Source organism: Suricata suricatta, chromosome 6, assembly GCF_006229205.1.
Source record: "Suricata suricatta isolate VVHF042 chromosome 6, meerkat_22Aug2017_6uvM2_HiC, whole genome shotgun sequence".
In the NCBI taxonomy this organism is placed as follows: Eukaryota; Metazoa; Chordata; class Mammalia; order Carnivora; family Herpestidae; genus Suricata; species Suricata suricatta.
In genome coordinates, this window is record NC_043705.1 from 51,284,115 (window position 1) to 51,311,962 (window position 27,848).

Consider the following 27,848-nt stretch of genomic DNA (forward strand, 5'->3'; position numbering starts at 1 on the left):
AAAAAAAACTAGCATGCAAACAGAAAAAGTACTTTATTTATTACATCATTTTGTAAACAATCACACTGTGCATTTTTAAATTCAACAATAACAAATTTTTTTCTATAGATTTATAGCAAACCTATGTGAAGTCAATGAGTTAATACAAAAGTGAAGACAAATAGGGTAGAATAATTTTTGAAAATGTTAAATTACATCACTTGATACAAAGACAGATAACTATCTGCACCATAAAAATTTACATGCCACAAAACATTAATTTATAACTTTAAATATGCAGTAAAACACATTTATAAAAAAGCATCAATATTAATTTTATAAACCAGTGAATTGCTGAGAGGAATATTTATTAAAACTTATGAAAACCAGTAAATTTTGCAACTGAGGTAAAAATTTATAAGTAAACAAAACTATCATTTATAAGAGCCAAAAGGTGAAAGGAAGAGCAGAAGACACTCCCTGATGACTATGTCTACTCCTTGATATTTTGAAGCAGCTTCAGTAAATGAGACTCAATCACCTGTTGAACTAGAAGAGACAGGTTATCAGGACCATAACATGCTGATCATATTTTTAAACAGAACTATCAAATTCATATTAACACCGTTTCTTTTTTTTAATTTTTAAAAAATGTTTATTTACTTTTGAGAGAGACAGAGTGCGAGTGGGAGTGGGGGAGGCAGAGGGAGAAGGAGACACAGAATCCGAAGCAGGCTCCAGGCTCCGAGCTGTCAGCACAGAGCCCGACTTGGGGCTCGAACTCACAAGCCACGAGATCATGACCTGAGCTCAAGCTGGATGCTTAACGCCACCGCAGACGCCCCCATTACCTTTTTCTTAAAGTTATTCATCATATTCGGAGGATATGCTCCTAGTAATATATACTCGTAGTCTGAGGGTGATAATATTTCAATGCAATACGTAACACACTTACAACTTAGTCTGTCACTGACTTAGGATTTGTCCAAGTTACTGGATTCTGTTTTTGTACAAAATATGTTCTAAAGAACAGAGAAAGGGCAACCAGAAAGCATTTTACAATCTGTTACAAAATGTTAAACAAATCTTGTACCTAAATAGGTGTGCACTCTAGCAACTAGTTATTTGGGTGAAAAGTAACTGTAACAAACTCTTTGTAAGAATTTGTTGACTTTGCCCACAGTTCAAAGTACACGTCAGGAATTAGGATAACATATCATGTTTTAGGACTCCAAGTGATGAAAGTGGTTTAGACCACTAGTTTGTACTATTTACACAGCTTTAACTAACTAAAATACAATCTGACAGTTCCAAAATACTTACCACTTCTATAGCCCAAGGCTACAGCTAAGTCCATAGAATTATACCCAGAGTCAGTTTCAATTGTTGGGTCAGCTCCATTTTCTATATCAAAACAGAAAAATCTGCATAAATAAAGTGAAAATGCAGCCATGTTTGTCTATTACTGGCTCATGTGCAAACAGCAGGACAGATTTTCAGCAAAGCGGAGGGTATTTTCAGGTTGGTCCGACCAAGTGCAGGGCACACGAGGTGCAGAGAATTCATTTTGGTGGGTCAGAGGGAAGACACCTCAAACAAACAGGTATCCTCTCGAAAAGCTGAAACTCAAACAACTACAGACAGGACTTCTGCATAAAGACGCTGCAGAGGGCGGAAACGACTGTGGATTCACACGTGATCCCCCAGAGGAAGGCCCCAGGACCGACGCTCCAAGCACGGGTGTGCCGGGTGCTCGGGCTGCCTCTCACACGGGCAGCGTGCTGGTAGCAGGTGTTCCAGGAGGAGGAAGGTATTTAATAGTAATTAATGATTCTCCTGAGCAATACCAAGGGAGGCCACCTTGTAAGAAGTTAAAATGAACTCCTTGCATGGTATTTTCTAAATATTTTCACCTTTATTGGCTTACCTAAGAGCATTTTTACACATTTAACATGATTTCCATGTACAGCATAAAGCAAAGGTGTCCCTCCATTCTGCAAAAGGAAAAGTAATTTAGTTTTCAAGGTGAGCAGGTTTTGAGTAATTCAATGTTGCTGTTGCGGAGTTTTACTAAGAACTGGGCATGTAAAAGTTTAAGGCAATTTTCATGTTTTGTGAAGAATACTTAAATCAGGTGTAATAACTGAGTTTATACCATTAGCTTTTTCTTCCAGGTGTTTATGTTTCCAAATGTTTAGTGAAATGTATTGCGTCTCTCCAAACTAGGTAAATCCTAGAGTTTATTACAGTGTTTAAAATCAGTATTACAGACTCACCCAATCATATTCATTTACATCAACTCCACAATCAAGCAGCATTTTGACAATATCCGTGTAGCCTTTACTACAGGCCAATGACAGTGCACTTTCTCGGCCTTTTCCTAAAAGCTGGGGATCAGCACCCTGGAGTGTAAGTGGGGAGAAGAGACTTTTCAATTCACGTAAGTAAGAAGATTGTTATTTCTGTCATTAAGAATTCAGTTCAGTATTTCAGTTAGGTAATGTCCTCAGGTAAATAATGCAAATTTCTACTTATGGATGTCTTCCTTCCTCCCTTTATCTGGGTCCTAACTGTCCTTTTGCTCTGGGGTCAAATTACATCTCCACGAAACTGCCCCAGAGAGCTGATGGTACTTTTGTTCCCATTTTACTTCAAGGGAGTTGGGCACTACATTTTCTCCTGCTGCTTCACGTATGATTAGTCTTGTCTGCCCAACCAGATCCAGGCTCCACAAGAATATGAAAAGCATGTAAAACTTTTTTGGATCCTCCACCATGACATCTAGTTGGCTGAGATACAACTTTACTTTACTACAGACTTAAGTAACTGTACATAGACATTTTCTGAGGCGGTTTCCTTACATTCTGAAGTAGAAACTCTACCACAGCTATCTGCCCGTGTGCTGCAGCCCACATCAGAGGGGTAAATCCTTCTTCGTCCGTGTGATTGATAACATTTTCTATTTAAAAGAAAAGCAATTTTTGTCATCTAATTTAACAACTATTCATAACATTAAGAAAATACTGGCATTCTAAAATGTTGATTATACTGCTCACTGAAGTTCACTTTCTGCAGACTTGTTTGCTGAAGCCCTGCTATGTGTGGTTGCAATTTGCCGTCTGAATGTATTAAAATGTGCTTCGGTGTATGCAGCTCAGTTCAAACAGCGCATTACTACTGCACGTGACGTCACGCTCGGCACCGGGCAGTCCATGAGAGACTGGACTCAGAATCATGAAACCGCAGTCTGAATCCTGCCTCTGTCACCTGCCAGCACTATGATTCTGGGTACATCGTTCAATTTCTCCAATACATGGAATAATACTTTGCTTATCTCAATGTGTAGTTGGGAGAAACACAATAATAACAAGATTATGTGATAGCCCTCAGAATTATATAAATATATATTATAAAACCTCTGAAGTCTTACTAAAATTATCTTCTCCACTACAGCTAACATTGATACCTTTTCCTTCTTGGTGTGGTGGTTTGCTAACATAATGCAGTTGGGATGAGGACTGAGTCATCTGAAGCACAGCCCCATGGGATTTTGCCTTGAACCCCATTTTGTTTCCTAGATTCATTCTACTTGTTCTAAAGTCCACAGGCTTTCCCTAAATTTATTTAGCAGACGGAGAATGAAATCTACAAATATTTACGAACAAACAGAAATATGATAATGAACTATGTCTTATAAAAGAATGACATGATAGAAAAAACCCTCCTTTTTATCATATGCCCTGTATTCAATCAATAATGTTGGGATACCTAACTAACTTTCTGAAAAATGAAAATAAAAGTAAAGCTTGATCTTTATCTCCTTATACCAAAACATTCCATATGCGTCAAAGAATGAAATGTAAAAAAACAAACCACAGAAATTCTAGAATAAGGTGTGAGTGAATTTATTTATACTTTTGAAGTAGAAAATCATTTCAAAGCAGGATATAAAACCCAAAAGTTGCAAGGAAAAAATAAATTTACCACTACAAAATGTTAAGATTTTGTTTGAAAACATCAGAATCAAAGGAAAGTGACAAACTCGTAAAAAAAAAAAAATGCAACATAAACAACAAAGAGTGAATTTCTTTAATTTAGATAAGAGTTCAAATAAATCAATATATATCAGGCAGTTCACACAAAAAAGCTTAAATAGACCATAATTTTAAAACTGAAATAAAACCAGTATGAAGACTATGTTTTCATCTATGAGATTAGCAAAGACTAAAATCTGATAACATCTTTTGTCAGTGAGGCTGTGGGGAAACAGAAACTCTCACTCTGGTGTAAGGACAAGACAACTATCTGGCAACATACATCAAAATAAGAGGATTCATTAAAAAATAAAGTGCTTATGTGGAAAGATCTCCAAAATATTAAGTGAAAAGAAGTAAAATGTAATACAGTGTGTACAGTATTTCCCTCTTGTGTAAACAACAAAAAAGCACATATATATTCTCATACAGAACTCCAAAAATAAACAGGAATGTTTTCTAGAAAACTTTCTGAAAACAGAGGACACTTATAATGTTTGCTCTTGGGAATAAGGCTAGGATGGCAAGGGAGGCTGGGACATTTATACTTTACGGTACTTTCTGTTTGTTTGTTTGTCTACTATCTATTTGTTTATCTGCCTGGTGAGATTATGCAATTATTTTTTTGTCTTTATACTTTCCTGTACTAAAATAAAACAACAAAAGCCTAATAAACCCTACTAAATTTAAGTTTATTTGAAAAAACCGGCTATTACCTTGTTCAATCCGAGTAGCTAGGTAGAGCATCTCTCCCTGAGCAGCCAACTGGTGGACAGACAGAGCTGAAACAATACCATAAAAAGCTTCACGGTTTTCTACCTGCAGGGCACACTTTCATCATATTATTATTCCTATGTGTGCAGCAATTTTCTTTTCTAAGATAAAAACTATCATTTTGTTGTTTAAAAACATCTAACTTAAAATATACGTAGATCTGAGGATCCATGTATGTTTAAAGAAATTCTGACAGCTGTGAAGTATTATTATCACTGAATATGCAAATTGTTTTGATCAACTATTAATGCAAATCACTACTGATCTTACCAAAGAAATGGTTTAGGTATTTAATTTTTAAAATGCAAACTCAATATCCAAACTTAGGAGGATGTTGGGTCTAAAAGACACAGACACACCTTCTGTCTTTTTATTGATTGAATCCTCTGAAATCCCAAATATCATTATTTCAAGATTCCATTGAGTTTTTAACCCATGTGAATTAGTAAGTGGAAAACTAACTTTGAGAGTAAATTCTTGATGCGGACTTAATCGTGGCTAATTAGCTGTGTGACCTTGAATAAATGATTAAATGTTTTGTCTATAACATGAGGGAGGGGAAGTGCAGAATCTCTAGGTGTTTCTTTTAAGCTCAAAAATAATATGGTTGGACTATTTTAAGACAACATTTTTATTTCATTCATTCATTCACTTGTTCATTATTTATTTATATTTAAAAGTTTATTTATTTTAAGAGAGAAGGGCAGAAAGAGAGATTGAGAGAGAGTTATGATCCCAACCAGGCTCTGCAATATCAGTGCAGACCCCCAGGCGGGGCTTGATCCCACGACTGTGAGTTCACGACCTGAACTAAAGTCAAGAGTCAGAAGCTTAATCGACTGACCCACCCAGGCACCCCTCATTTATTTATTTCTTAAGACTACATCTTTATTTTACCACAAGTCTAAAATAGGCACTTTTCTATGAGAGTTCGTCTTAGAAATTAGTATCACTTGACCCTTGACCTCAGTGATATGACTGAGTGGTCTTAATAAAAGGAAAGCAATTAAGAAGCACATGTAAATATAATAAGTAGAAAGCTTGGGCTACTAGGTGAAGTAAGAGTCATGGAGTCCTAGCAGCTTAACTGCTAGAGCACACCACCCAAAATCAGGAGGGGTACAGTGTTTCCAAATAAAAACAAACATTTCTTCATGCTTTAGAATATAGACGGTTTACATTATATATTCAGATGTAGTTCCTAACATCAAACTGCTAACTGGGTTTCTTTCATGAACATACTCATACTGTTTAACACGTTTTCTGATTTTTATAGAAAAGATTCATTTTATTTCCTCTAGAATGAGTCTACATCTTTTAAAATGTTTTCTATTTATCTTTGAGAGACAGAGAGAGACAGTGCAAGCAGGGGAGGGTCAGAGAGAGAGGGAGACACAGAATCCGAAGCAGGCTCCAGGCTCAGAGCTGTCAGCACAGAGCCCGATGCGGGGCTCGAACCCACAAACCATGAGATCATGACCTGAGCTGAAGCCGGACGCCTAACCGACTGAGCCACCCAGGCGCCCCTCTACATTTAAAAAAAAATTGTGGATTCAAGGTTTTAAAAAGAGTAATTTCATACTCATATTATTATAGTCAAACTCAAAATTATAGTAGAAATCACTCAGCTTTTACTACAAATCACATACTGATCACTGATTTAGTTTATTTATTTATTAAATTTTTTTAGGTTTTTATATATATATATATATATTTTTTTTTTTTTTTTTTTTTTTTTTTGAGAGAGAGACAGCGTGAGCAGGGGGAGAGTCAGAGAGGGAAACACAGAATCTGAAGACAGGCTCCAGGCTCTGAGTTCGCTGTCAGTATAGAGCCCGATGCGGGGCTTGAGCCCATGAACTGTGATCACTGATCTAATTTAAAAGTGAAATGTGAAGCTTTGCACTCTAAGAATAGAAAAACACTGACAATGTCTTACTTTGCACGAAGTTCAGAATAACAAATTATTTTTTATAGTAAAACTATAAAGGTTTTAAGAATGAATGTGTATGAACATATATAAACCTGTACAAAATCTGTATTAAAATCCTTATTTTTTCTCAACATTTAAATATAAAACATGAAATATGTGACTATGCAGTACTCCTGTGAATTTTAAATTGCTAAAACTGTCAAGACATCACTTTCCAAACAGAATACACATTTAAAGAAAATAATGTTTCAAGGACAACTCTTGAAAGTATTATATTAGTAATAAGAATATTTTAATGTATCAGTGGGAAATACTTACAATTTGCTAACAGAGGTGTGGTTGAGACCTCATTTCCTCTGTGTTTGTTGGTTAGAGTAGTTGACTGCTTTATGGGGGAGAAGTGCTTTGTCGTGGAGGGGGTGTAGACATGCCTTACTTGGATTCCCGGAGAAGGAGATGTATGGATATTGCATTCAGCTAAGTAAAATAAATTTAAAGACATTAACACAATATTTTAATGATAAAACATTTCAAAGTTCTATGTCAATGTTTACATTAAAAAAGAAATGCATGAGGTATATGTTCAACAGTTTCTCAAGTGATATTAAATTATTCTTTGCCATAAAAAAAAATCTATGTCATCATAGTGAAAGTTCAAGAAAAAATCTGTATTAATCTTGAGCTATTTTATTCTGAGACTAGATTTTTTATTCAACAGATTGTTATAAAGTACATCTACAACATGATGATAGACTTCACTGCATTAATTCACGAGAAGCTGAGGCCAATCAAATATTCATGGATAGGGAATATTAAGCTAATTCACATCTTAAAAGGCACGAATAATTTTTTCTCCTATCGTTTTTAAAGGTACAAATAAAAAACTCTAGTTTGTAAATAAACAAAGGTCAAGCTAGAAAATTTAAAAAATCAACATACATTTATAGAGACCATTTACATTAAATTACTTAATCTCGGTTTCTGTGAGATTCTAGAAAATCATATTAAAAGATGACATTCAAACTCTCTTCCCAAACTCAAAATCCCATGATCAGAAAGGAAAAAAATAAAGAAACAAGAACAGAACAAATGCAGATATTTATACCATAACTTTCAACCTTTAAATAGGACGGATGCCACTTCCAGGTCAGAGTTGACCTGATCTTGAATATTTTTACTATCTTCTTCATTTAAGGACTTCACAAATCGAGAACACACGTTCATATCAAATCGGTTAGGTAATATGAATTTCATCCCCATGGCGACACCCTGAGCGGATCCTTCCTCCGCATCGGCGTTCAGCTGATGCTCTATTTTAATGTCCGGCACGCCAGCTAGACTGTAACTGCTGGGGCACTCCTCCACTATCAGCTGGGCTCCGATGTCCAGATGGGTCGACGTAGCCATGATTCTAACTGCAGTTTCAATGATTAAAACATCCCTTCATGATTTCCTCTTTGTTTTATAGGAGTGATATCCAGTGTGTTCTGGGAATTTAGATATTGAAAAATCTGAAAGAAAAAAATTAAAGATATTGTATCACTTAGGTAAAAGTATATAAAATAATCCTTGTTCAATCAAGCACGCCAACAGTGCTCCTAAAAGCCCCTATACATGACAGGAAGCACACAGCGTTTGGAGGCAGACACCTGGGTGTGAACCCAAGCTCTACCACTTCTTGGCTGTGTGAACGTGTACATTATTCAACCTTTCTAAGCCTCAGTCTCATTTGTAAAATGGAAGTATCACCATTAATCTCACAGAATCTTGGTAAAGACCAAAGGAAATACTGGAACATTCTCACCTCATCACAAGGTTCCAACAAATTTTACTCTTTTGTCCCCTTTCCTATTCCTGAACATTGCCAAGTGGGCAGAAGATCAGGCTAACAATGAAAATAAACTTTCATGGTCTTTCACCAAGTTAGCATAGACCAAAAAGATGGTAACCATGAACCACGAAGAGGACCCACAGCAGAGCACAACCATGCTGGCACCTTGACCTTGGACTTCCCAGCCTCCAGAACTACCCAAAGTTCCTGCTACAGAGAAGTCTAGACAGGTGGGAGGCAGTCCATCAAGATGGAAAGAAGCTAGCTCCTGTTGGGAGAAAACACTGTGAAAAATTCTCACTAGCATCTTTCTGTCAAAAATTGGACATTTGTTATTTTCATAGTTCAAGTGAGTGACTTTTTCTTTTTTTTATTAATAGTTTATTACCAAGTTGGTTTCCATATAAAACCCAGTGCTCTTCCCCTCAAGTGCCCCTCTCCATGACCATCACCCTCCTTCCCTTTCCTGCCTCCCTCCTCAGCTGTCAGTTTGTTCTCAGTATTCAAGAGTCTCATGATTTGCCATGTGAATAACTTTTTCATTGACTGCTAGATTATTTAAACAACCTTCTAAATTTATTTATTTATTTATTTATTAGATTTTTTTTAAATGCTTATTTATTTAAGAAAGAGAGAATGAGAGGGGAAGGGACAGAGAAACAGTGAGAGAGGATATGAAGCAGGCTCCATGCTTACAGAAGAGAGCCTGGTGTGAGGCTTGAACTCACAAACTGAGGAGATCATGACCTGAATCGAAGTCTGAGGCTTAACTGACTCAGCTACCCAGTCGCCCCAAACCACCTTCTAATTTTGCAGTGCCAAGACTTCATTCCATAAACTAAAATGGATAAAATGTTTTAATGTGAAAACTTTAACCTCTTACCTATAATTCATTTAAAAAAATTTTTAATGTTTATTTTTCAGAGAGAGAGAGAGAGACAGAGCATGAGCAAGGGAGGGGAAGATAGAAAGGGAGACACAGAACCTGAAGCAGGCTCCAGGCTTTGAGCTGTCAGCACAGAGCCCGATGCAGGACGTGAACTCACAAACCTCGAGATCATGACCTGAGCCGAAATTGGACGCTTAACCGACTGAGCCACCCAGGCAATCTGAGTAGTTCATTTGTTTTTAATGTTTTTATTTATTTTTGAGAGAGAGAGAGACAGCGTGACCAGGGGAGGGTCAGAGAGAAAAGGAGTCATAGGATCCGAAGAAAGGCTCCAGGCTCTGAGCTAGCTGTCAGCATAGAGCCTGAGGCAGGGCTCGAACCCACAAACCGTGAGATCATGACCTGAGCCGAAGTCGGAGGCTTAACCGACTGAGCCACCCAGGCGACTTGAGCAGTTCATTTTTTAACATGCTATGTTTATAACTGGCTCTCAGTTTGAATTTAAGATAGAACTTGTTCTGTACCCATGTCTATTAGCATCTATATCACCTGATTCTTGGATAGTTAATGGCTTTACAAAGCTTTCGCTATGATGAACTGAAGCTATACTTATTTATCAGTTTTTGTTTAGTAAAAAGTTAGCAACTTAATATAGGCTTTTATGAAAACTGTTACTATAGAAACTGTAGGTTATAGATTGGCTTCCTTTGCTTTATCATTTCTAGGGCACTAGGATCAAACTTTAACTTTTAGATCTCAATTTTTGTAGTAAGTATTAAGAAACAAGAATTAAGTATTTTTTTTAATGTTTATTTTGAGAAAGACAGAAAGAGCTTAAGCAGGGGAGAGGCAGAGAGAAAGAATCCCAAGCAGACTCCGCACTGCCAGTGAAGAGTCTGATGCAGGACTTGAACTCACAGATCATGACCTGAGCTGAAACCAAGAATCAGACACTAAACCAACTTAGCCACCCAGGAACCCCCAAGAAATAAGTATTAATAAGAACTACAGATTTTTTTTTCAAATATAGAGCATCAAGACATGAATTCAATAAACGGTAACTCTCAAAGCATAGATTATAGGCACACCTGTTACTGAATCATTCACTATCATTTTATAATGAGTTTTCAGCAATCACTGGCATTTCCCTGTGAACCTTAATATAATTTCAAGAGAAATTTCATTACTGTAACTAATTGTTTCTAAAACATGAAAAACTCCAAGATTATAATTGTCCTATGTACATAATCCCTGATACAGGAAGACAATTAAAACACCTAGCAAATCTTTTCATGGTAGGGTTACTGCTTCTTAGAAATTTTGAGAGGGTACAGGGTATTTCAAAATTGGAATTTAGAAAGATGCATTCAGATTACAGTGGAGCAGAGGCTGGCAAACCATACAGTACAGATAACCACTGTTTACAGTTTTAAAACATTTTCCAAGATTGATCATTATATCAGTCCTTTGAATAGTGACGGTAGTTAACTGTTATTTCCTATGTAGAGAAGAGAAGAAGGGAGCTTATGTATTATGAAGGATCTATCCCGCTCTTTGGACTCCATCACCCTGAACACTATAATCAGAAGCAGCATTACACTAATCCCAACTTCCAAGGGACAAGAGCCAAAGAAATAATAGTAATAGTAATAATAAAAAAAGAAAGAAACAGATAACAGTCAATAAACTTTAGCAAAATGAAAGAAGGAAACCAGAACAGAAAATGAGTTGTGATTCAAATGAAGATGGAAGGTTTTAAAAAGGTATTGTAGGATATGAACTATGCTTCCTGAGGGAAGACCCATCTCCCACAGACTCCTACCTAGAGCTAGCCTAAGTGCAAACCCCTGTGTTCGTAGCACAATGGACTTATTTCATTTTGTCATTTGCCATTCTCTTGAACATTTCCACTTAAACTCCCAAGAAATTGAAAACTTCTCTAGGCTGGGGGCCACTCTTACTAATCTTTGCATACAAAACGGAGCTGGATCCCAGGTGCTCCAGAAATGTTATCTGATACGAACTTTAACACTGTTTAACATTATTTCCTATCCTGAAATGACTCTGCGAGATGCCCAACAGGGGGTTGGTAATTAGATCTGGCTTTCCGGTCTCAACATCACTACTACCTAGCTGTGCAACCCTGGAAAGACATGTCATATATATTTTCTGAGACACCTTTTATTAATTTACACAATGTCGATGGCAGAAATAGGAATCTCTAATCTTCCTTTTAGCTCTAAACATCTTCCATGTCATAATACAGGCGGAATTACCTGTCTTTGAGGGGGGAAAACTTGGGCGAGGAGGAAGTGAAAACAAAACGCTGGTCTTGTCAATAGGCTAGAGGAGATGAGCCAAATTGATTGGTTAAGGTAAGATTCTGAAGAATTGGAGAAGGGAAAATATGATCGATAATAAGAGGCGGTGAGATAAGACGGATGGCCAAGACGGTGAGAGCTGGATCACCACGACGGGTCAGAGTCCAGAGATGAAGAGAGAAAGCCTAATGAGATACACAGTCCGCAGTGTATCCTAGTAACAGGTGCCCCTTGGTCCTTCCTACTTCTAAAACTGTCCTACAAGGAAAGGAAGTTCTATGAAAATGAATGACGCCTCACAGGCGACAGGTGTCCTAGCGTCCCAGGACAGAAGCGCCGTGGAGGGGACACTTGTAGGGAAGGAAGTCCGCTCGGGAGCCACCCGCCAGCTCTGCTCGAAAAGCCCAGCAGCCGGAAACTCTGGTTCACCCCGTGCAGGAGGGTCAGGGGCACTGGGGCCGGGGGCCTACTGGGTGGACGCGCAGGGCCTCGCGACTACCTTCGACAGCCGACAGCGAGTCGGGCCTTTCCATCTGCGGCCACAGATTCACTGCAGGCCCCCAAACCCCGGCTTGTTTTGACCGCGACGTCACTTCCGATTTCTTCTTTCGATTTTTGGCCAAAAAACGTTCCGCGTCACCGCAGCCGAGAGGACTTCCAGGTTTCTCCCCCCCAGCCTCTACGCAGTCTTTGCTGCCCAAGTACCAGATACTGGGTCACTTCAGCAGGACTCGTCTGGGTCCCTAGAGCAACACCTGTCCAGCTCTCGGATCACGTCTCCTCCTCCCCCATGGTCCCGCCCTCCTGACCCGCTCCTGCGGCTCCCTGGCTGCGTAAGTCACGTCGGCCTACGCCCTTACGTCATCTTGGTGCGACCCGCCAGGTAGTTCTGCCCTCGCCGTGTCTTGGCGGCTCCCTGTAGGGTCCGCGTGATCTTCCGCAAGTGAGGCTCAGTAGTCCGGGTACCGGCTGGCCGAATCCGAGAATTCTCCTTGGGCACAAAGTGTCCCGGCGGACCCGAGGGGCCTATCGGAGGTAGGTGAAGGCGGCTCCTGGCGGGCGCAGTCTGCACTCACGTCGGGCGGTCCTTGGTAACTCGCATGCTCCTCTGGGGCTTCCCAGCCTTCGCAGACCTGCTAAAACTCCTTAACCAGCCTATCAGGATCCCTGCGACTTAGCTTCGACCCGGATTTGCCTCCTCTACGATTACATTCTCTCCTGTGCACCGTTATTAATTCGCATCCCTCCGAGGAAATGGGCAGATTTCCGTCTCTGCCTTTGCTTATGCGGTTCTCTCGGTTTCGAATGCCGTCCTCACCCCGTGCGCTTGTGCCCATCTTAAGAGGTCAGTCTGTCTTGATGTTATACGTCGAGGCCGAGCTGAAATGCACACAGTGAATCTTTCTGGGAGCCTCCCGGTTAGAATTAAAAATCATTTTTGAGCTCTTAGTACTCTGTACGTTATTTATAAGATAGATCTGTTATTCTGGGTTGTACTGTAATATAGTACCTGTTATCCATTAAGTTCCAGTTTCTCAGCCTCTGACCTCTCCCTGGTTATTTTCATATTCATCACTTCTTGCTTGCATGCCTTTTATTGTGTCCTGTCCCAACCCGCCCCACCAGTGCTATATCTCACTTTAATCTGGCAAACTACCGCTACACCTCCTTACTCCCCACTTGTAAACTTGTAAAGCTTTAAACTGTTTCTCTCAAGGCAGAGTTAGGTACTCCTTTGCCGATATTCTAGTAAGGGATGGTTTTGCCTCTAAGGGAACGAGCCCTAAGGCTAGATCTGGACAGATGATGGTTTCTTTTCGCCGGCTAGTGAGCCTAGAATTGTTTCACAGGTAACTCTTTGCAATCTGTTTGAGGATAGGAGGAAACACTTTGAACCCAAGTGAGTAAAATGTTATTCCCCGCTTCCATAAATCTCATTCTTTTCATTTATAAACATAAAATATAAAATTGTACTCATAATTACCTGGGGGGTTTTGTAAGTTAAAAATTGGGATTTTTTTTCTGGCTTGCTTTCTTGTAACAATATGATATTCTCCATTTTGCCTGTTGGCCAGCAAAGCATAAGATACTTATCATCTGGCTCCTTGCAGAAAAAGTTTGTTGACTCTTGCTGTGTAGCAATGCTCATAGTACAGACACCACTTGTGATTTTAATTTTGTGTTTTTCCATACAACCCAGCACAATGCTTCCTTTCTTTACCTCCACAAGTTTTCTTTGAGCAGTTAAAAAAATATCTTCCAGGTACAAAAAGTTCAGTTTAGTGGGAAAAAGAGATCATTACAAATGCAATTTTACTATGCACAATGACAGAAATATGCAGAGTGAAGTTTCCCTTCTTGGTATTTCTAAGCCTTTCTGGAAGTCAAGATCCTTGACTGTTCCTATAGATTATTATCTTAAATTTGGCTTCAGGAAACTTCTGTATTTGTAGTTTCACCATAATGTTCTCTTGTTAAGAACTAAACAATTCAATCCAATGCATTTCTGTTTTGGCTACTGGATTGATGGTTGAGCCAGATTTACTTCCAGGTGTTGTAAATTGGTTAGTTAGATGTGACAATATTTGTGTACAGCCTCTGTGTATAGCTGAGTAGAGGGTGAACTTGGTGGTCCTATCTATTCTACTTGCTTCCTTTAGGTGGTGTCTTCTGTGCTGCAGTTAAATGGTTTATTGGTCACTAATCTATAAGCCACCACACAGCCTTTTTGAAAAGACACAGAGTGAAAATTATACAGGTTTAAGAATAACATGTGTATATAAAATCTTCTCTTTTTCAGACAAAAAGCAGAGTCACTTAATTATTCCTAACATCAATTTCAAACTATTTATTCTTGGATAACAGTCCAATTATATGAAATTATGGCTGGTTATAAGCCTGTAGCTATTCAGACATATCCTGTACTTGGTGAAAAAATCACCCAAGACACACTATACTGGAACAACTATAAGGTAAGTGTAGATGGTAATGAGAGGCCTGTATTTATGCTCATTTCTCCAGTATATGTTATACTTGCATCCGCTAATAGAGAACTAATAACTAAAAGGAATCTATCCCAAGTTTACAGTTTGGGTGCAAAATTTGTGTCTGATGTTTTTTCTTAGAATTTGGATAAAAGTCCATACTGTTTAATGATTTTAATCATGCAAGTACCTAGCACAGAGTAGATGATTAATGAATGCCAAATGAGTTAAATCTTAGAATTTGAATCTCATGCAAGATTTTTTTTTTTTGCCTTTTTAAAATAAGGAAAAAGTGATGCAGAATTAATTCTTCTGGACTATTTATACTAGCTTAAAAAGGATTTTTTAAAAAAACAGAGGAACAACTAAATAGAAAAATGGGGAAAGATTGGATTTGGGAGGTTTATGTAACAAGAAATTTAAACGGCCAGTAAATATATAAAAGAGCTGCAGCTTCACTCATAATTAAAGAAATGTCAATTTCAACAATAATTTGGATACTACTTTTCATCTGTTATAATCGGCAAAAATTAAAAATTTTGATCGCTGCTGCTTGAGGGAGGAAAATTGGTGCAGACTTTCTGGAGGGCAGTTTGGCATTATCTGTCATGATAAAAATGCCTTTTGGTCATGTAAGTTCCACAATTTGAAATTTACTCAAAGATTACACTCCCCTAAATTTGCTGAGATATATGTATATCGATGTTTATTATTTGTAATACTAGAAATTTGGAAAAACCTGTGTCTCTTAGTAGTGGACTGATCAAGTACAATGTACCCTGTAATGGATGGCAAATCTATTGATCATATGAAAAATTAGCTGTGGTGTGTTATTACGTGAAAAGAAGCAAGGTACAGAACAGCCTGCGTGGCGTGATCTTTGCGTCAGTTACAGAATACATGTGTGCTTATATGCTGGCTTATGCATAACTTTGTCTCCCTAGCAATAATCACAGGAAACTCCACAGCTGAAGAGAAAGAGTGGGGTATGGTTTTTCAGCCACGTAGTTGTTTATTAATGATAGCTAGAACAGTCTAGGTGATGAAGTTTGCTTTCTTCACACTTTTGTATTAGATACAACCTATTGATGTTACTAAAAACGAAGAGAAACTGTCAGTAAGAAATTATGTAATGCTTACACAGTCTTACCAGTTTTAACTCTGTTAATATTTTTTATTATTTCTATTAAGACCCCTGTTCAGATCAAGGAGTTTGGTGCAGTGTCAAAAGTTGACTTTTCTCCGCAGCCTCCATATAATTATGCTGTCACAGCTTCCTCAAGGGTAAATATAATATTAAATTTATTTTTCTATTGTGTGTTTATATTTACTGCTGATCTAGAGGCATCTGGTTAAGTACTGTGTTTTTATCTGTTTGTAGATTCACATTTATGGCCGATACTCTCAAGAACCTATAAAAACCTTTTCCCGATTTAAAGACACGGCATACTGTGCTACTTTTCGTCAGGATGGCAGACTGCTTGTGGCCGGCAGTGAAGATGGTGGAGTTCAGCTTTTTGATATAACTGGGAGAGCTCCCCTCAGACAGTTTGAAGGCCATACTAAGTAAGAGCCCGTATTTAAAATTTATTATTTTTTTTTTAACTGAGGTATAATTAACAAAACACGTAAGTGTCAGGTGTATGTTCGATATTTGTATATGTTGCAAAATAATTATAAGTCTAGTTAACATCTGTTACCATATTGTTACAGACTGTTGGCTTTTATGTGTTTTTTGTTATGTTGTGTGCTTTTTATGTTTTGTTTTTTGGGGTTTGAGTAAAAACATAGAGCAGTTCTATGAAGATTATGTACTTGTATATACTTTATTTCCTGCTTGTCTAAGACGGAGTGCTTAAACTGGTCCAGTCCTATGGTCTGGTTTGATAGGGCTCATGAATTCTGTAGAATTGTATGTGACTTTTTAAGAAATGTACGTTTATCTGTGACGATTTCCTATAGCTTTTATTTAATTTCTCAGTGAGTTCTGTGACCAGTCAAGGTTATAAACCACTGATCTGATGGCACCTCACAACTATGAATGAGAACTCTATAGGCTGAACTATACTAGAGGTTCTCATTTGGAAGTCAAGTTGTAAGGTTGATTTATTTTCTTCTTCACTTTAATATTTTGCCCCTTGATAAGTGGTCAGGGCAGTTTTATATTATAACTTTATATCAGGATTTCCAATTTCATTTTTTAAAATATTTTTTATTTATTTTTGAGAAATAGAGAGAGACAGTGTGAGCAAGGGAGGGTCAGAGAGAGAGGGAGACACAGAATCTGAAGCAGGCTCCAGGCTCTGAGCTAGCTGTCAGCACAGAGCCCGATGTGGGGCTCGAACCCACGAACTGTGAGATCATGCCCTGAGCCGAAGCCGGAAGCCGGACGCTTAACTGACTGAGCCACCCAGGTGCCCCTCCAATTTCATTTCTGAAATTTGCTACTGATTTAAAAATGTCAAGTGTTTTTTATAATGTATTACCAGGAAGATCTTTTCTCATCAGTGACCCATTTAAATTAAAGTTTATTAATTTATTTTGAAAGAGAGGAGAGTGAAAATCCTAAGCAGGCTCTGTTGCTGTCAGCACAGAGCCTGACATGGGACTTATTCCCATAAACCATGATACCATAACCTGAGTCGAAATCCGTAGTCTGAAGTTTAACTGACTGAGTCACCCAGGTGCCCCTGAAAAAAATTTTTTTAAGTGTTTATCCATTTATTTTGAAGAGAGAGGGTGTGAGTGAGCTGAGGAGGGGCAGAGAGAGAGGGAGAGAGAGAATCCCAAGCAGGGTCTGTGCTGTCAGCACTCAACGAACTGAGCCACCTAGGGGCCGGCTGCCCCCCATTTTGAAAGTTTTTACATTGAAAGTACCTTTGCTCCAACATTTTGAACATTTACTTTTATTGAGAAGTTTTGTAGAATTGTTAACATTTAGAAAATATATTTTAAGGCTTTGTTGAATATTACTAACTTCATAGTGTTTGGGGTATTTAAATTTTTAAATTGGCTTAGGGACAGACATCTCTTAAAGATTTTTCTCTCATGATTTCCCCCTATAATTACTCCTTGAAACTCATTTGCTGTTTTTGTTATTTGGGAAGAAAAACAGTGTTTTAGGTTTTATGTTAGTTTTGTCTTGCTTTTTAACATATTAATCCTTGATTTTTTAGAGCAGTTCATACGGTCGATTTTACAGCTGACAAATATCATGTGGTCTCTGGGGCTGATGATTATACGGTTAAATTGTGGGATATTCCAAACTCCAAAGAAATTCTGACATTCAGAGAACATTCTGATTATGTGAGGTGTGGTTGTGCTAGCAAACTGAACCCGGATCTCTTTGTTACAGGTTGGTGATCTCTTTTTCCCTCCTGAGGTTGATAATTTTATTGTGATATAATTTGACATTGCTTTGGGACTTTTTTGGAATAGAGCAATTTAAAAATTTTTATAAAGGAACATATTTTTGTTTATTCAATTCTTTTTCTTCTTCTGGTGATCGTTCTTATTGTCTTCCAAGTGTGTTTGTAAACATAAGGGTTCCTTGAAAACAAGAGTGTCAGAACTATGGTTTAGTTCTCTGGTTTTCACAGAGCCTCCAAGCATCCAGGAAACAAAGATAATACAGTTCATTCTTTGTGGATGTCTGTGCAGAGGCTCCCAGATGATTGACTAGTGATAGTAACTTGAAGATAGCAGTAGTTTAAGATCTGTATGATACAGAATGGGATAGTACAATGCTTTTTCAGAAATAATCAGTGGCGCCGGAGAGTTTGTAGGTACTGTGTCATCACGAACATACGGATGCGTCTTTAAATTTTGTCTCAGCCCTTTCTCCTTTTCAAATTTGTTTGAATACACACACATATATTTAGTTTTTGTTGTTTTGAGTAATGGAATTCACATAATACAATACTGGACATTTTAGGGTCATATGATCATACCCTGAAGATGTTTGATGCACGAACAAACAAGAGCGTGATATCTGTGGAGCATGGGCAGCCAGTGGAGAGTGTCCTGCTTTTTCCCTCCGGAGGTCTTCTGGTATCAGCAGGTATTCTAAAAATTGCTTTTACTGATATTGTTGGTCTTGAATCAGTTATGTCTTTATCCATTACTTTTTATAATTTAGCGTAGTGCATTTGCATTACATACCTAGGTTTTGCTCAATTGATAAATTGGACAGGTGAGCAGTTATTATTTATTGACTATCTAATGTGAGCCATGTACTGTGCTATTATATACATACTATCGAGCCTACAAGTGAGTTAGTTTTCTCCCTGTTTTGCAACTTAAGAAGTAAATAAAAGCTTTTAAACTAATTTGTCCAAGGTAGAGTGGCAGATCTGAACTCCCAGACCTTGAGAGCCTGCATTGTGTATATAAGACAGAAAACCGGGTTGTATGCCTGTTATTCCTGCCTAAGAGATCTGGGGCAGCTTTTGAAAACACAGTTCTTTCAATTCTAGAATCAAGCTTGCTGTTTTTATGTCTCTTGTGATTGAAGTGACTTTATCCAGCAAATAGCCAATGGTTCTGGAGGAGGATGTAGTATGGTATTAAAAGGGGTCTTGATACATTTTTCATCAAGCTGAAACTGTGGTATTTTAGAGCATTTTCAAAATTAGAATGGAAGAAATAAATTGGCTTCTTTCCTTTATCAAGTCAAAATTAATGTGTTGACATTAGAATACAGAGGCAGGGTGTATAACTTATAGCATGTATATGGTTTTATGTGTAGGTTTTTTTCCTTAATTCTAAAACCGAAATAGAAATTACCCTGTTTTGTACTTCTTCCCCAGTACCTATGTAATTTCAAGTAAATCGATTACATCAGATGTATTCATTTGTCTTGGTGTTATTTTGAGAAATGGAAGTAAGTTCAAGCTAAATAGGGAGAATGGGCACCTGTATGCTAATCTTCACTGTGTCACTAGGTAGTTATATGACCTTGGGCAATCCCTTAACTCCTGTAGACTTTGAAAATGAGAGTTTGGATGGGATCAGTTGATGTAAACTGTGCCCTCTCAGGAGGTGCCACATGCGGTGAGACAGCAACTGCGAAGCGGCTCACAGGCCCAGTGTCCCAGTCAGGAGAGATAAGACCTTTGTGCCCCGCTTCCCAACTCGTTCTTCAGTTGTGCCTTCTGGACTGTTGCTTAATATTTCATTGAAATAAAAGATACTGTGGTAAAGGAATTCTTTTTAAATTATTGGATTAAATTGCCTTTAAGGACCCCTCGTAGAGTAGAAGTTATAGGGAAATTTTTCAGTTTTGTTGGATTCACAGACTTTTTAGGAAATTTACCTATGTTATTCATTTCCATAGTGACACGGTTTCTTTTGCAGAATGATTTTATGACAGTTTTTAAAAATCCACTTTGGTTATACTTTTTTATTTTGCAGGCAGTTCTGTGAACTTTATAAACGTGCAGTAGTTTAATCATCCTAACAGTTGTTTGTGGCAGGAGCCATCACCATCAATTACAAACTCAGTAAATGACAGAGCAGCGCTGAGACCAGGCAGTTCTGCAGAACCCTGCACTTCACCTCAGTGCTGTGCAGCGCCCAGTAAAGAATGCTTTTCAAATTTAAAATATTGAATGTAGAGGCTGAATTTCAAATTAATGATTATTTCTTTCTGTAGGAGGTCGTTATGTTAAAATCTGGGACATACTGAAAGGAGGACAGTTGCTAGTGTCTTTGAAAAATCATCATAAAACTGTGACATGTTTATATCTGAGCAGCTCTGGACAGAGGTTACTTTCTGGCTCACTGGATAGGTCAGCATTTTAATTTTCCTTTCTTATTACTGCTATTGTACAAGTATTTACTGCTTGAGGAAATGAATTATTTCTGCAGTATTTGTGATGAAATAAATACTCTGTCAAATGATTTCTATGAAAACAATATCTGTTGAGTTGAAAATAGTTTTGACCTTTATTTACAGTCCAGTAAACTTACTTCTCACTTAACATAATTTAGTGCTTTAACTTGTATACTTAAGGAATTTTATGGAACCATTTGAACATTAATCTTTTAAAATAGTCTGTTACTCTGTGGCATCTTTAAAACATTCTTAGTGTATATTTGTATATTTTAAAATATTTCTTACGAGTATATGTATATATTCTAGCTCATATTCTTCAAAAGTTAAAATTGCATGTGAAAATTTCTGTACTTTAGTGTGATCCAAATGTTCCTTTTTCATATAGGTATTAGTATTCCATTAGTTAATGTTCTAGAACAGTGCTGGCCAAGAGAAATAAGATGGTGGGCTACATATGTAATTTTAAATATTTTAGTAGCCACAAAAAGGCAAAAGGAACTAGGTAAAATTAAATCAATAATATATTTTATTAAGTTCAGTGTATTTAAATATTTATTTTAACATGTAATCAGTGTAAAAATTGTTACCAAGAGACTGGAGATAAATTAAATATCCAATATGTGCCCTATGATATGGTAATAATTTATAGTGATTAAAGTAAAATATAGTTTTATTTAACAGAAAAATATTTTAATACTGCCTTTGTTTTAAAATTTAAATTTAACTAAAATCAAGTAAAATTGAAAATTTGGATTTTTGTTTAGTAACCACACTTCAGGTGCTCAGTAGCATGTGGCTGGCACTGTGACACAGTTCTCATAGTTACTTATATTCATTAGTTTTTGGTCATTTGGTTCCCATATTTCCTATTTTCACTATTATGGAAAGTCTTGGTTTTTCAGTATGTTTATAAAAAAGATACATATTTTAAAACCTAGAAAATATTTTAAGCAGAAAGGAATTTATGATTTAAATATGTAGCAGATTCTCTAAAATGGTGTTACTAGGCAATTTGGGACTCATTTAAAAAATTTTTTTTAATGTTTATTTTTTGAGAGAGAGAGAGGCCGCGAGAGAGCAAGCAAGTGGTGGGGGTGGAGGGGTGGCGGCAGCAGAGAAAGAGGGGAGACACAGAATCGGAAGCAGGCTGAGCTGTCAGCACAGAGCCTGATGCGGGGCTTAAACTCATAGATTGTAAGATCGTGACCTGAGCCGAAGTTGGACACTTAACCAACTGAGCCACCCAGGCACCCCTGGGACTCAAGTTTTAGATGTGTCCCTCAAAAACAAAGTGTGAGCTGTCTCTGTTCACAGTAGTTCTCTGCCCACAATGATAGTGTCTCCCAGAGGATGTGTGGCCGCAGCTGGAGACACTTTTGTTGCTGGCCCCACTTGGCAGTCGAGAGCTGCTGGCCTGCAGTGGGTATGGTCCAGGATGCTGCTGAGCTTGTGCAGTGCACAGAACAGCCTCCACAGCAAAGCCATCTGGCCCATAGCGTAAAGCCACTGGGCTTTGTCACTTTTTCTTTACTCTCAGGCTTCATCTCCAGGCGACGTTGGTTCCCGGTCTGTGCTTCTGGTGGCTAATCAGGTCTTTATATAGACATTGCTAGTGCTAGTAAACCGTTCATTTTTAAAAGAGATTCAGTGATGAATTAGTTTGCAGTTAATATTATTTATCATTTTCCTTCATTGATGTGTAAAATTTAATATTTGTATATTGAATTTCTAAAAGATAGAAAATTTGCATTTTATACTCATTTCCAAGGTGATTTATGACAAACTTTTCCTTTTTATTAGGAAGGTAAAAATATATAGCACGACTTCCTATAAAGTTGTCCACAGTTTTGATTATGCAGCTTCAATTTTGAGTCTTGCACTTGCAGTAAGTACTTTTAGCCCATTTTAAAGCTTTTGCTAACTTTGTCTCTTGAGTGATACTGAAATGGAATTTTACAATGTATCTTTGTATTTGAGTAAATCTCATTTTCTTCTTGTCACATGAAATAGTTAAGGCAGTTGCTATTATATTATAGGACTTGTCCCAGTAATTTAGTATGAACTTAGATTTAGGTCTTGCTCACCATATAGCTTTAAATCATAGCTGCAGGCATTGTTAACACTAAAGACAGGATCTGGGAAATCGATGAATCTCTTTTCAACATATTTAACTTAGGATTTAAAGTCACATTGGCTCTCTGAGGAGAAAAAGGAGGAGTGAAGGGATAATAAAGTGAACTTGTTTGTCTTTGTTGACTGCTTTTTCTGGAATGTCCACTGTCAAGTTTCATGAGCCATGGAAGAGGAGGGTATCTGAATACATTATAGAAATTTGAATTAGAAGAGGAAAAGCTTATTACAAAATATTTTATTGGCAAGATTGTGGGACGTCATCCATCATACAGTCCATTCTCTAGTAAGAGGATGTAGGAAAAAGAATTATTTTAGAAGTTCCCTAAGATGTCATTAGCTCTGTATTATTATACAAAATGCCAGTGATAATTTACGGGGGATATAACATGTTCTATTAGTAAAATTGTATTCTGGAAGAAAACATGATTTGTTCTAACTTTTTGCATAGATCATTGTTAGAGTATCTCTCTGAATGGAACTCTTGTACGAGGATAAGCAGAAAACACTTATAAATGGTGTTTTGAAGGAAAAGTAAGATAAACAATGGGTTAGGAATACACTAACTTATATTTCTAATTGCTTTTAGCATGACGATGAGACAATAGTTGTAGGAATGACCAATGGAATACTAAGTGTTAAACATCGGAAATCTGAAGCAAAGAAGGATTCTCTTCCTAGGAGAAGAAGGCCTGCATATCGAACTTTTATTAAAGGAAAAAATTACATGAGGCAACGGGTATTTGTATATTTCTTTCATGTTTTTTAGAAAGTGTAGTTTGTTAGAGTGGCCAGCTCCAGCCCTGCACATACTGGAATATGTGGTTCACCTGGCATTTAACTTTATTTTGCTTTTCTCTACATTAGCTCTTTCTCCCAATGGCTAGATTGGGGACATTATTAATAAGTAGTGGGGAATAAGGACAACTTCAGTATCTCGAATCACAATAATGTTACAATATTTTACTATAGTCACAAACAGTGTCTTTCATACACTATCTGATTTGATCTCTTAAACAACCCTGAACAGTAGTAGAGCCATTTATGGCCCCATTCGGCATCTGAGAAGATGGAGATACAAAGAAGTTACAGTCAGTCCAGCCTTTCATTACTGGTAACCAGAGTTGTTGGGACCGGATCTATTCTCACATTCTTGTTTTCTCTTTCTACTGAGTCACACAGCCTGCCCAGTAAAGAGGATTGAAATGAGTAATGTTTGCCCAGAGTGAGCTATGGTGTGTGTATTATAAGTTGAATCATAGGAGAGTTAAGAACACGTTGATGTGGCAGAGCGTTCCGTTTTCAGTTAGTCTGCACTCTTGGCATATGCCCAGGATTGATTATACAGTTCCAGGGCACCCCTGGTGTAAAAAAAATACCACTATGAAAAAGTTTCTTTTCAATGTAACCCTATACAGAAACTGATTTTTCTTTATAAATTTACTTTGTAATACAGGATGACATTTTGATCAACAGGCCCTCAAAGAAACACCTAGAATTGTATGACAGGGATCTGAAAAATTTCCGGGTCTCTAAGGCACTGGACAGAGTCCTTGAGGTGAGTGAGGAGCATGTATACATATACACGATATGCTGTGTATGTGTGCGCTTTAAATTTTATTTTTATTTTTAGTACAACTTTAGTTTTTTAGAACAGTTTTAGGTTCACAGAAAAATTGAAGGAAAGGTACAGAGATTTCCCATATATTTTCTGTCCCCACAGACACATAGCCTCTCCTGTTATCAACATCCCCCACCAGAATGGTACATTTGTTACAGTTGATGAACCCTTAAGGGGCATATTTTTAAAAGAATCATTTTATTGTCTTGTACATTACCATGACTCAAAACTGTAAAGATAAAAACCTGTTAAAACTTGGTAATTATTAGTGAGTTCCAGGATTATGATATTTTTCCTTTGCTGTCTAATCTATGTATGTTGACTCTGAAATTTTCTAGCCCACTTGTACAATAAAGACACCTGAGATTACAGTTTCCATCATAAAGGAGCTAAATCGAAGAGGAGTCCTTGCAAATGCCCTTGCAGGTCGGGATGAAAAGGAAATCAGTCGTGTTCTTAATTTTTTGATACGGTATGTTTTATGTCTATGAAACCTATATTTGGCATCTTAAATCTTTCTTTATCTCAAATGAGAGACATGTACTTTTAGATTTACCTTTGTAGAGAACTGATGGAACAATTCAGTAAATCTATTTTAAGGATTTTTTGGTAAAGTTTGCAAGTTTCAGTAAACAATTTTTGCTTTGTAGGAATCTTTCTCAGCCAAGATTTGCCCCTGTTTTGATCAATGCTGCTGAAATAATTATTGGTAAGTAGTTGTTAAAACTTGAGAAATCCAGCGTGCTTGCCACAATAGAGATGTCAGATAACGAAATCAGATAGATTACAATATCTTGTTATTTTTTAAATTTTCTTTAATGTTTGTTCATTTTTTGAGAGAGAGAGAGAGACAGTATGAGAGGGGAAGGGCAGAGAGAGAGGGAGACACAGAATCTGAAGCTGAGCTGTCAGCACGGAGCCCAAAGTGGGGCCCAAACCCACGAATTGTGAGATCATGACTTGAGCCAATGCTCAACTAACTGAGCCACCCAGGCGGCCATCTTGTTTTTTATCAGTTCTCCAGTAGAGATTGTCATGAAGAAAACAAACAACAATTATAAATCAATGCATTTTAAAGGAAGTAAAATGTTTACAGTAGTTTGACTCTGAATTGTAGAGAGTAATTATGATTAAAGAACTTTGTCTTAGACATCTACAATGATTATGACTATTTTGTAATGGGAAAATGAAAGTAAGAACCTCTATACTATACTTTCTATAATTATTTTTTTGAATACATTTATTCAGTTGGATTTTTTATTTTCTACAAGTCATAAATTGTAAAATAAGTCCAGACTTTTCATTGCTTTTGTAGTTAATATTTTTATACTTTTTCTAAATGTTGGCTATTCATTTATTGTTTTGAATGATATGTATCAATAATGTATTTTATCTCTTTCCAGATATATATCTTCCTGTGATTGGTCAGTCACCTGTAGTTGATAAAAAGTTTTTATTACTTCAAGGACTTGTAGAAAAAGAGATTGATTACCAAAGAGAACTACTAGAAACCTTGGGGATGATGGATATGCTCTTTGCTACTATGACCAGGAAAGAAAGCACTTCTGTGTTGCAGCATGCATCTGACGGATTTCTAGAGAACAAGAAGGTGGAGTCATAGTGTCTGCTTCAAGAGACCTGTGCGAGCTCCTCACCTGAAGTCAGTTCTTGATACATTAAAAAGAACCCCCAAAACTATTCACAGAAGGAGTTTTATGGAAGAGACTGGAACTGCAATTGGAAAATAAGTACCTGTTCTAAGACATGGTTTTCCATGTAATACTTGGAAGTATTCCATGGCATCTTCTGCTGGAAGATCTCCATTATCTCAGTCATAGTATATTGTCCACCTTGGACAAATTGATACTAATTTTAATGCAGCAAATTTGTGTATGAACATCTGGGCAGAATCCGGAGTGGGCTTCACCTGGAATCCTGCTAAAGGAACAGTGCTTTATTTTGTACTTCTGTCCTGGGAAAGCAGCAACAACAACAATACAACAAATGGCAACAACAAATAAATCCTTTCTTCACTCTCATCGGTGCCCTTGGGATTTTCAGGCCTGGCTCCCTCTCCTTGACATCATCCTCATTTATCATAGGTCCCACGTTCTGCTTCCGCTGTCAACAGACTGCCTGTGCTCCAGGGGGGACACATCAGTGGCCAGCTCCGAACGGTTTAACTCTGAACTAGTTCGGTATGTATTCAGAGGGTGTGAGGAGGCAGCTTTGATACCTAACAGTTGTATTCTCCATTCCACATAGTCTTTTTATTCCTTGAATCATGACCATCCTTATCAAAATAATATCTACAGATCTTATTGGACCACGTTTTCTTCCTTCTCGATATGTAGCTTTTCTATGCAGTTTTCAGCTTGCCTCTGGTCACATGAGTGATAAAATTTGTCATTTTTCTTGTAATAATCGCCTTTCAACCTGTTATATGTTTGGAGCTTATCTTGTAGCTCCTTACCCTTCTGAAAACCATTTTCTCTGATCTGTATTTATATTTTCCCCCCTTCAGTTTCCATAGTTATCTTGTGCTTTAGAACCCAAGCTAGATTAGCTTACTTTTGAAAATAGTTGTTTTTTTTTAAAGTTCAATGTAAGTCACATTTTTTTTTTTATAAAGATATTCTTATTTTCTTCTTGTATTTCTGAGATGTATCAATTCCTGATGGATACTCCCTGGCTAGTGAATGCTGGCACACACATTTTACACTCGCTGCCTCTCCCGCCCTCTGATTCCTGTTCCACCTCACGTGTTAATTATCTGTAAGGGAACATGTCTTAGGTTAGAAGAACGTTTAGTTAAAGGAAGATTCTGTAATGGGAATCTCCTCTTAAAATTTAGTTCTGTGAATTCAGATTTTTTTTTTAAAGCAGAAAAAGTTTCTGTGGTCTGGTAAGGGCATGTACTCAAAAGTCGGATCAGTTTCCCTTTTATGAACTGATTTATGCAATTATACAGCACACTGGCTTATGAGAAACCAGGAGTTTGCTTCCTCGAATAACTATGAGATTGGATGAGGTCAGAAACTGTCTTCATGTTCAAAGCGTTAGTTTATTTAAGTGAATGTATGTAAAAGCTTTTAAAAATACTTGTAAGTATGCTGGTAATTTGTGTACTAGTCAAAAGGAGAAGATGAAATTCTGTCTAAAACTAGCTACCATCAAGTGTGTAACATGTGACAAGGGTTTCCCCATACATTATTATTTTTAAATGTTTGTTATTTTGAGGAGAGAGAGAGAGAACACGAGCAGGGGAGGGTCAGAGAGAGGGAGAGAGAGAATCCCAAGCACAGAGCATGATGCGGGGCTGGATCTCACAGACACTGAGCTGAAATCAAGAGTTGGATGCTTAACGGACTGAGCCACCCAGGTGCCCCTCCCATAAATTATTTTATTTAATTCTCATCACAACTATCCACTGTCGGTGTTCTCATTTAATGCTGAATTAGCTACAGCAGTTAACCCGCTCTTGAATTCCCCAAGCTTGAGTCCCTCCTCATCCTG

At 37.5% G+C, this 27,848-nt stretch overlaps 2 protein-coding genes across 3 annotated transcripts; one reads left to right on the plus strand and one right to left on the minus strand.

Annotated features, from left to right (window-relative positions):
- Positions 1-309: 309 nt before the first annotated feature.
- ANKRA2 (ankyrin repeat family A member 2) lies at positions 310-12,577 on the minus strand. 2 transcript variants are annotated; one of them, XM_029942432.1, is made up of 9 exons: positions 12,261-12,577; positions 7,839-8,231; positions 7,039-7,197; positions 4,730-4,795; positions 2,841-2,938; positions 2,256-2,381; positions 1,907-1,973; positions 1,303-1,383; positions 310-528 (listed from the first exon to the last, which is right to left on the minus strand). In XM_029942432.1, the coding sequence occupies exons 2-9, from the start codon at positions 8,125-8,127 to the stop codon at positions 473-475; spliced, it is 942 nt and encodes a 313-aa protein (XP_029798292.1). In that variant the 5' UTR covers positions 8,128-8,231; positions 12,261-12,577; the 3' UTR covers positions 310-472. The 2 variants fall into 2 exon arrangements, with proteins under 2 accessions (XP_029798292.1, XP_029798294.1); XM_029942434.1 differs by lacking the exon at positions 12,261-12,577 and adding an exon at positions 11,717-12,107.
- Positions 12,578-12,614: 37 nt separating this feature from the next.
- On the plus strand, positions 12,615-27,433 carry UTP15 (UTP15 small subunit processome component). The gene is made up of 13 exons (XM_029942431.1): positions 12,615-12,796; positions 14,562-14,733; positions 15,937-16,029; positions 16,127-16,311; positions 17,922-18,100; positions 18,680-18,805; positions 20,399-20,534; positions 22,382-22,466; positions 23,301-23,450; positions 24,168-24,269; positions 24,671-24,804; positions 24,983-25,041; positions 25,736-27,433. Exons 2-13 carry the CDS (start codon positions 14,644-14,646, stop codon positions 25,951-25,953), a joined length of 1,557 nt encoding a protein of 518 aa, XP_029798291.1. The 5' UTR covers positions 12,615-12,796; positions 14,562-14,643; the 3' UTR covers positions 25,954-27,433.
- Positions 27,434-27,848: the final 415 nt, after the last annotated feature.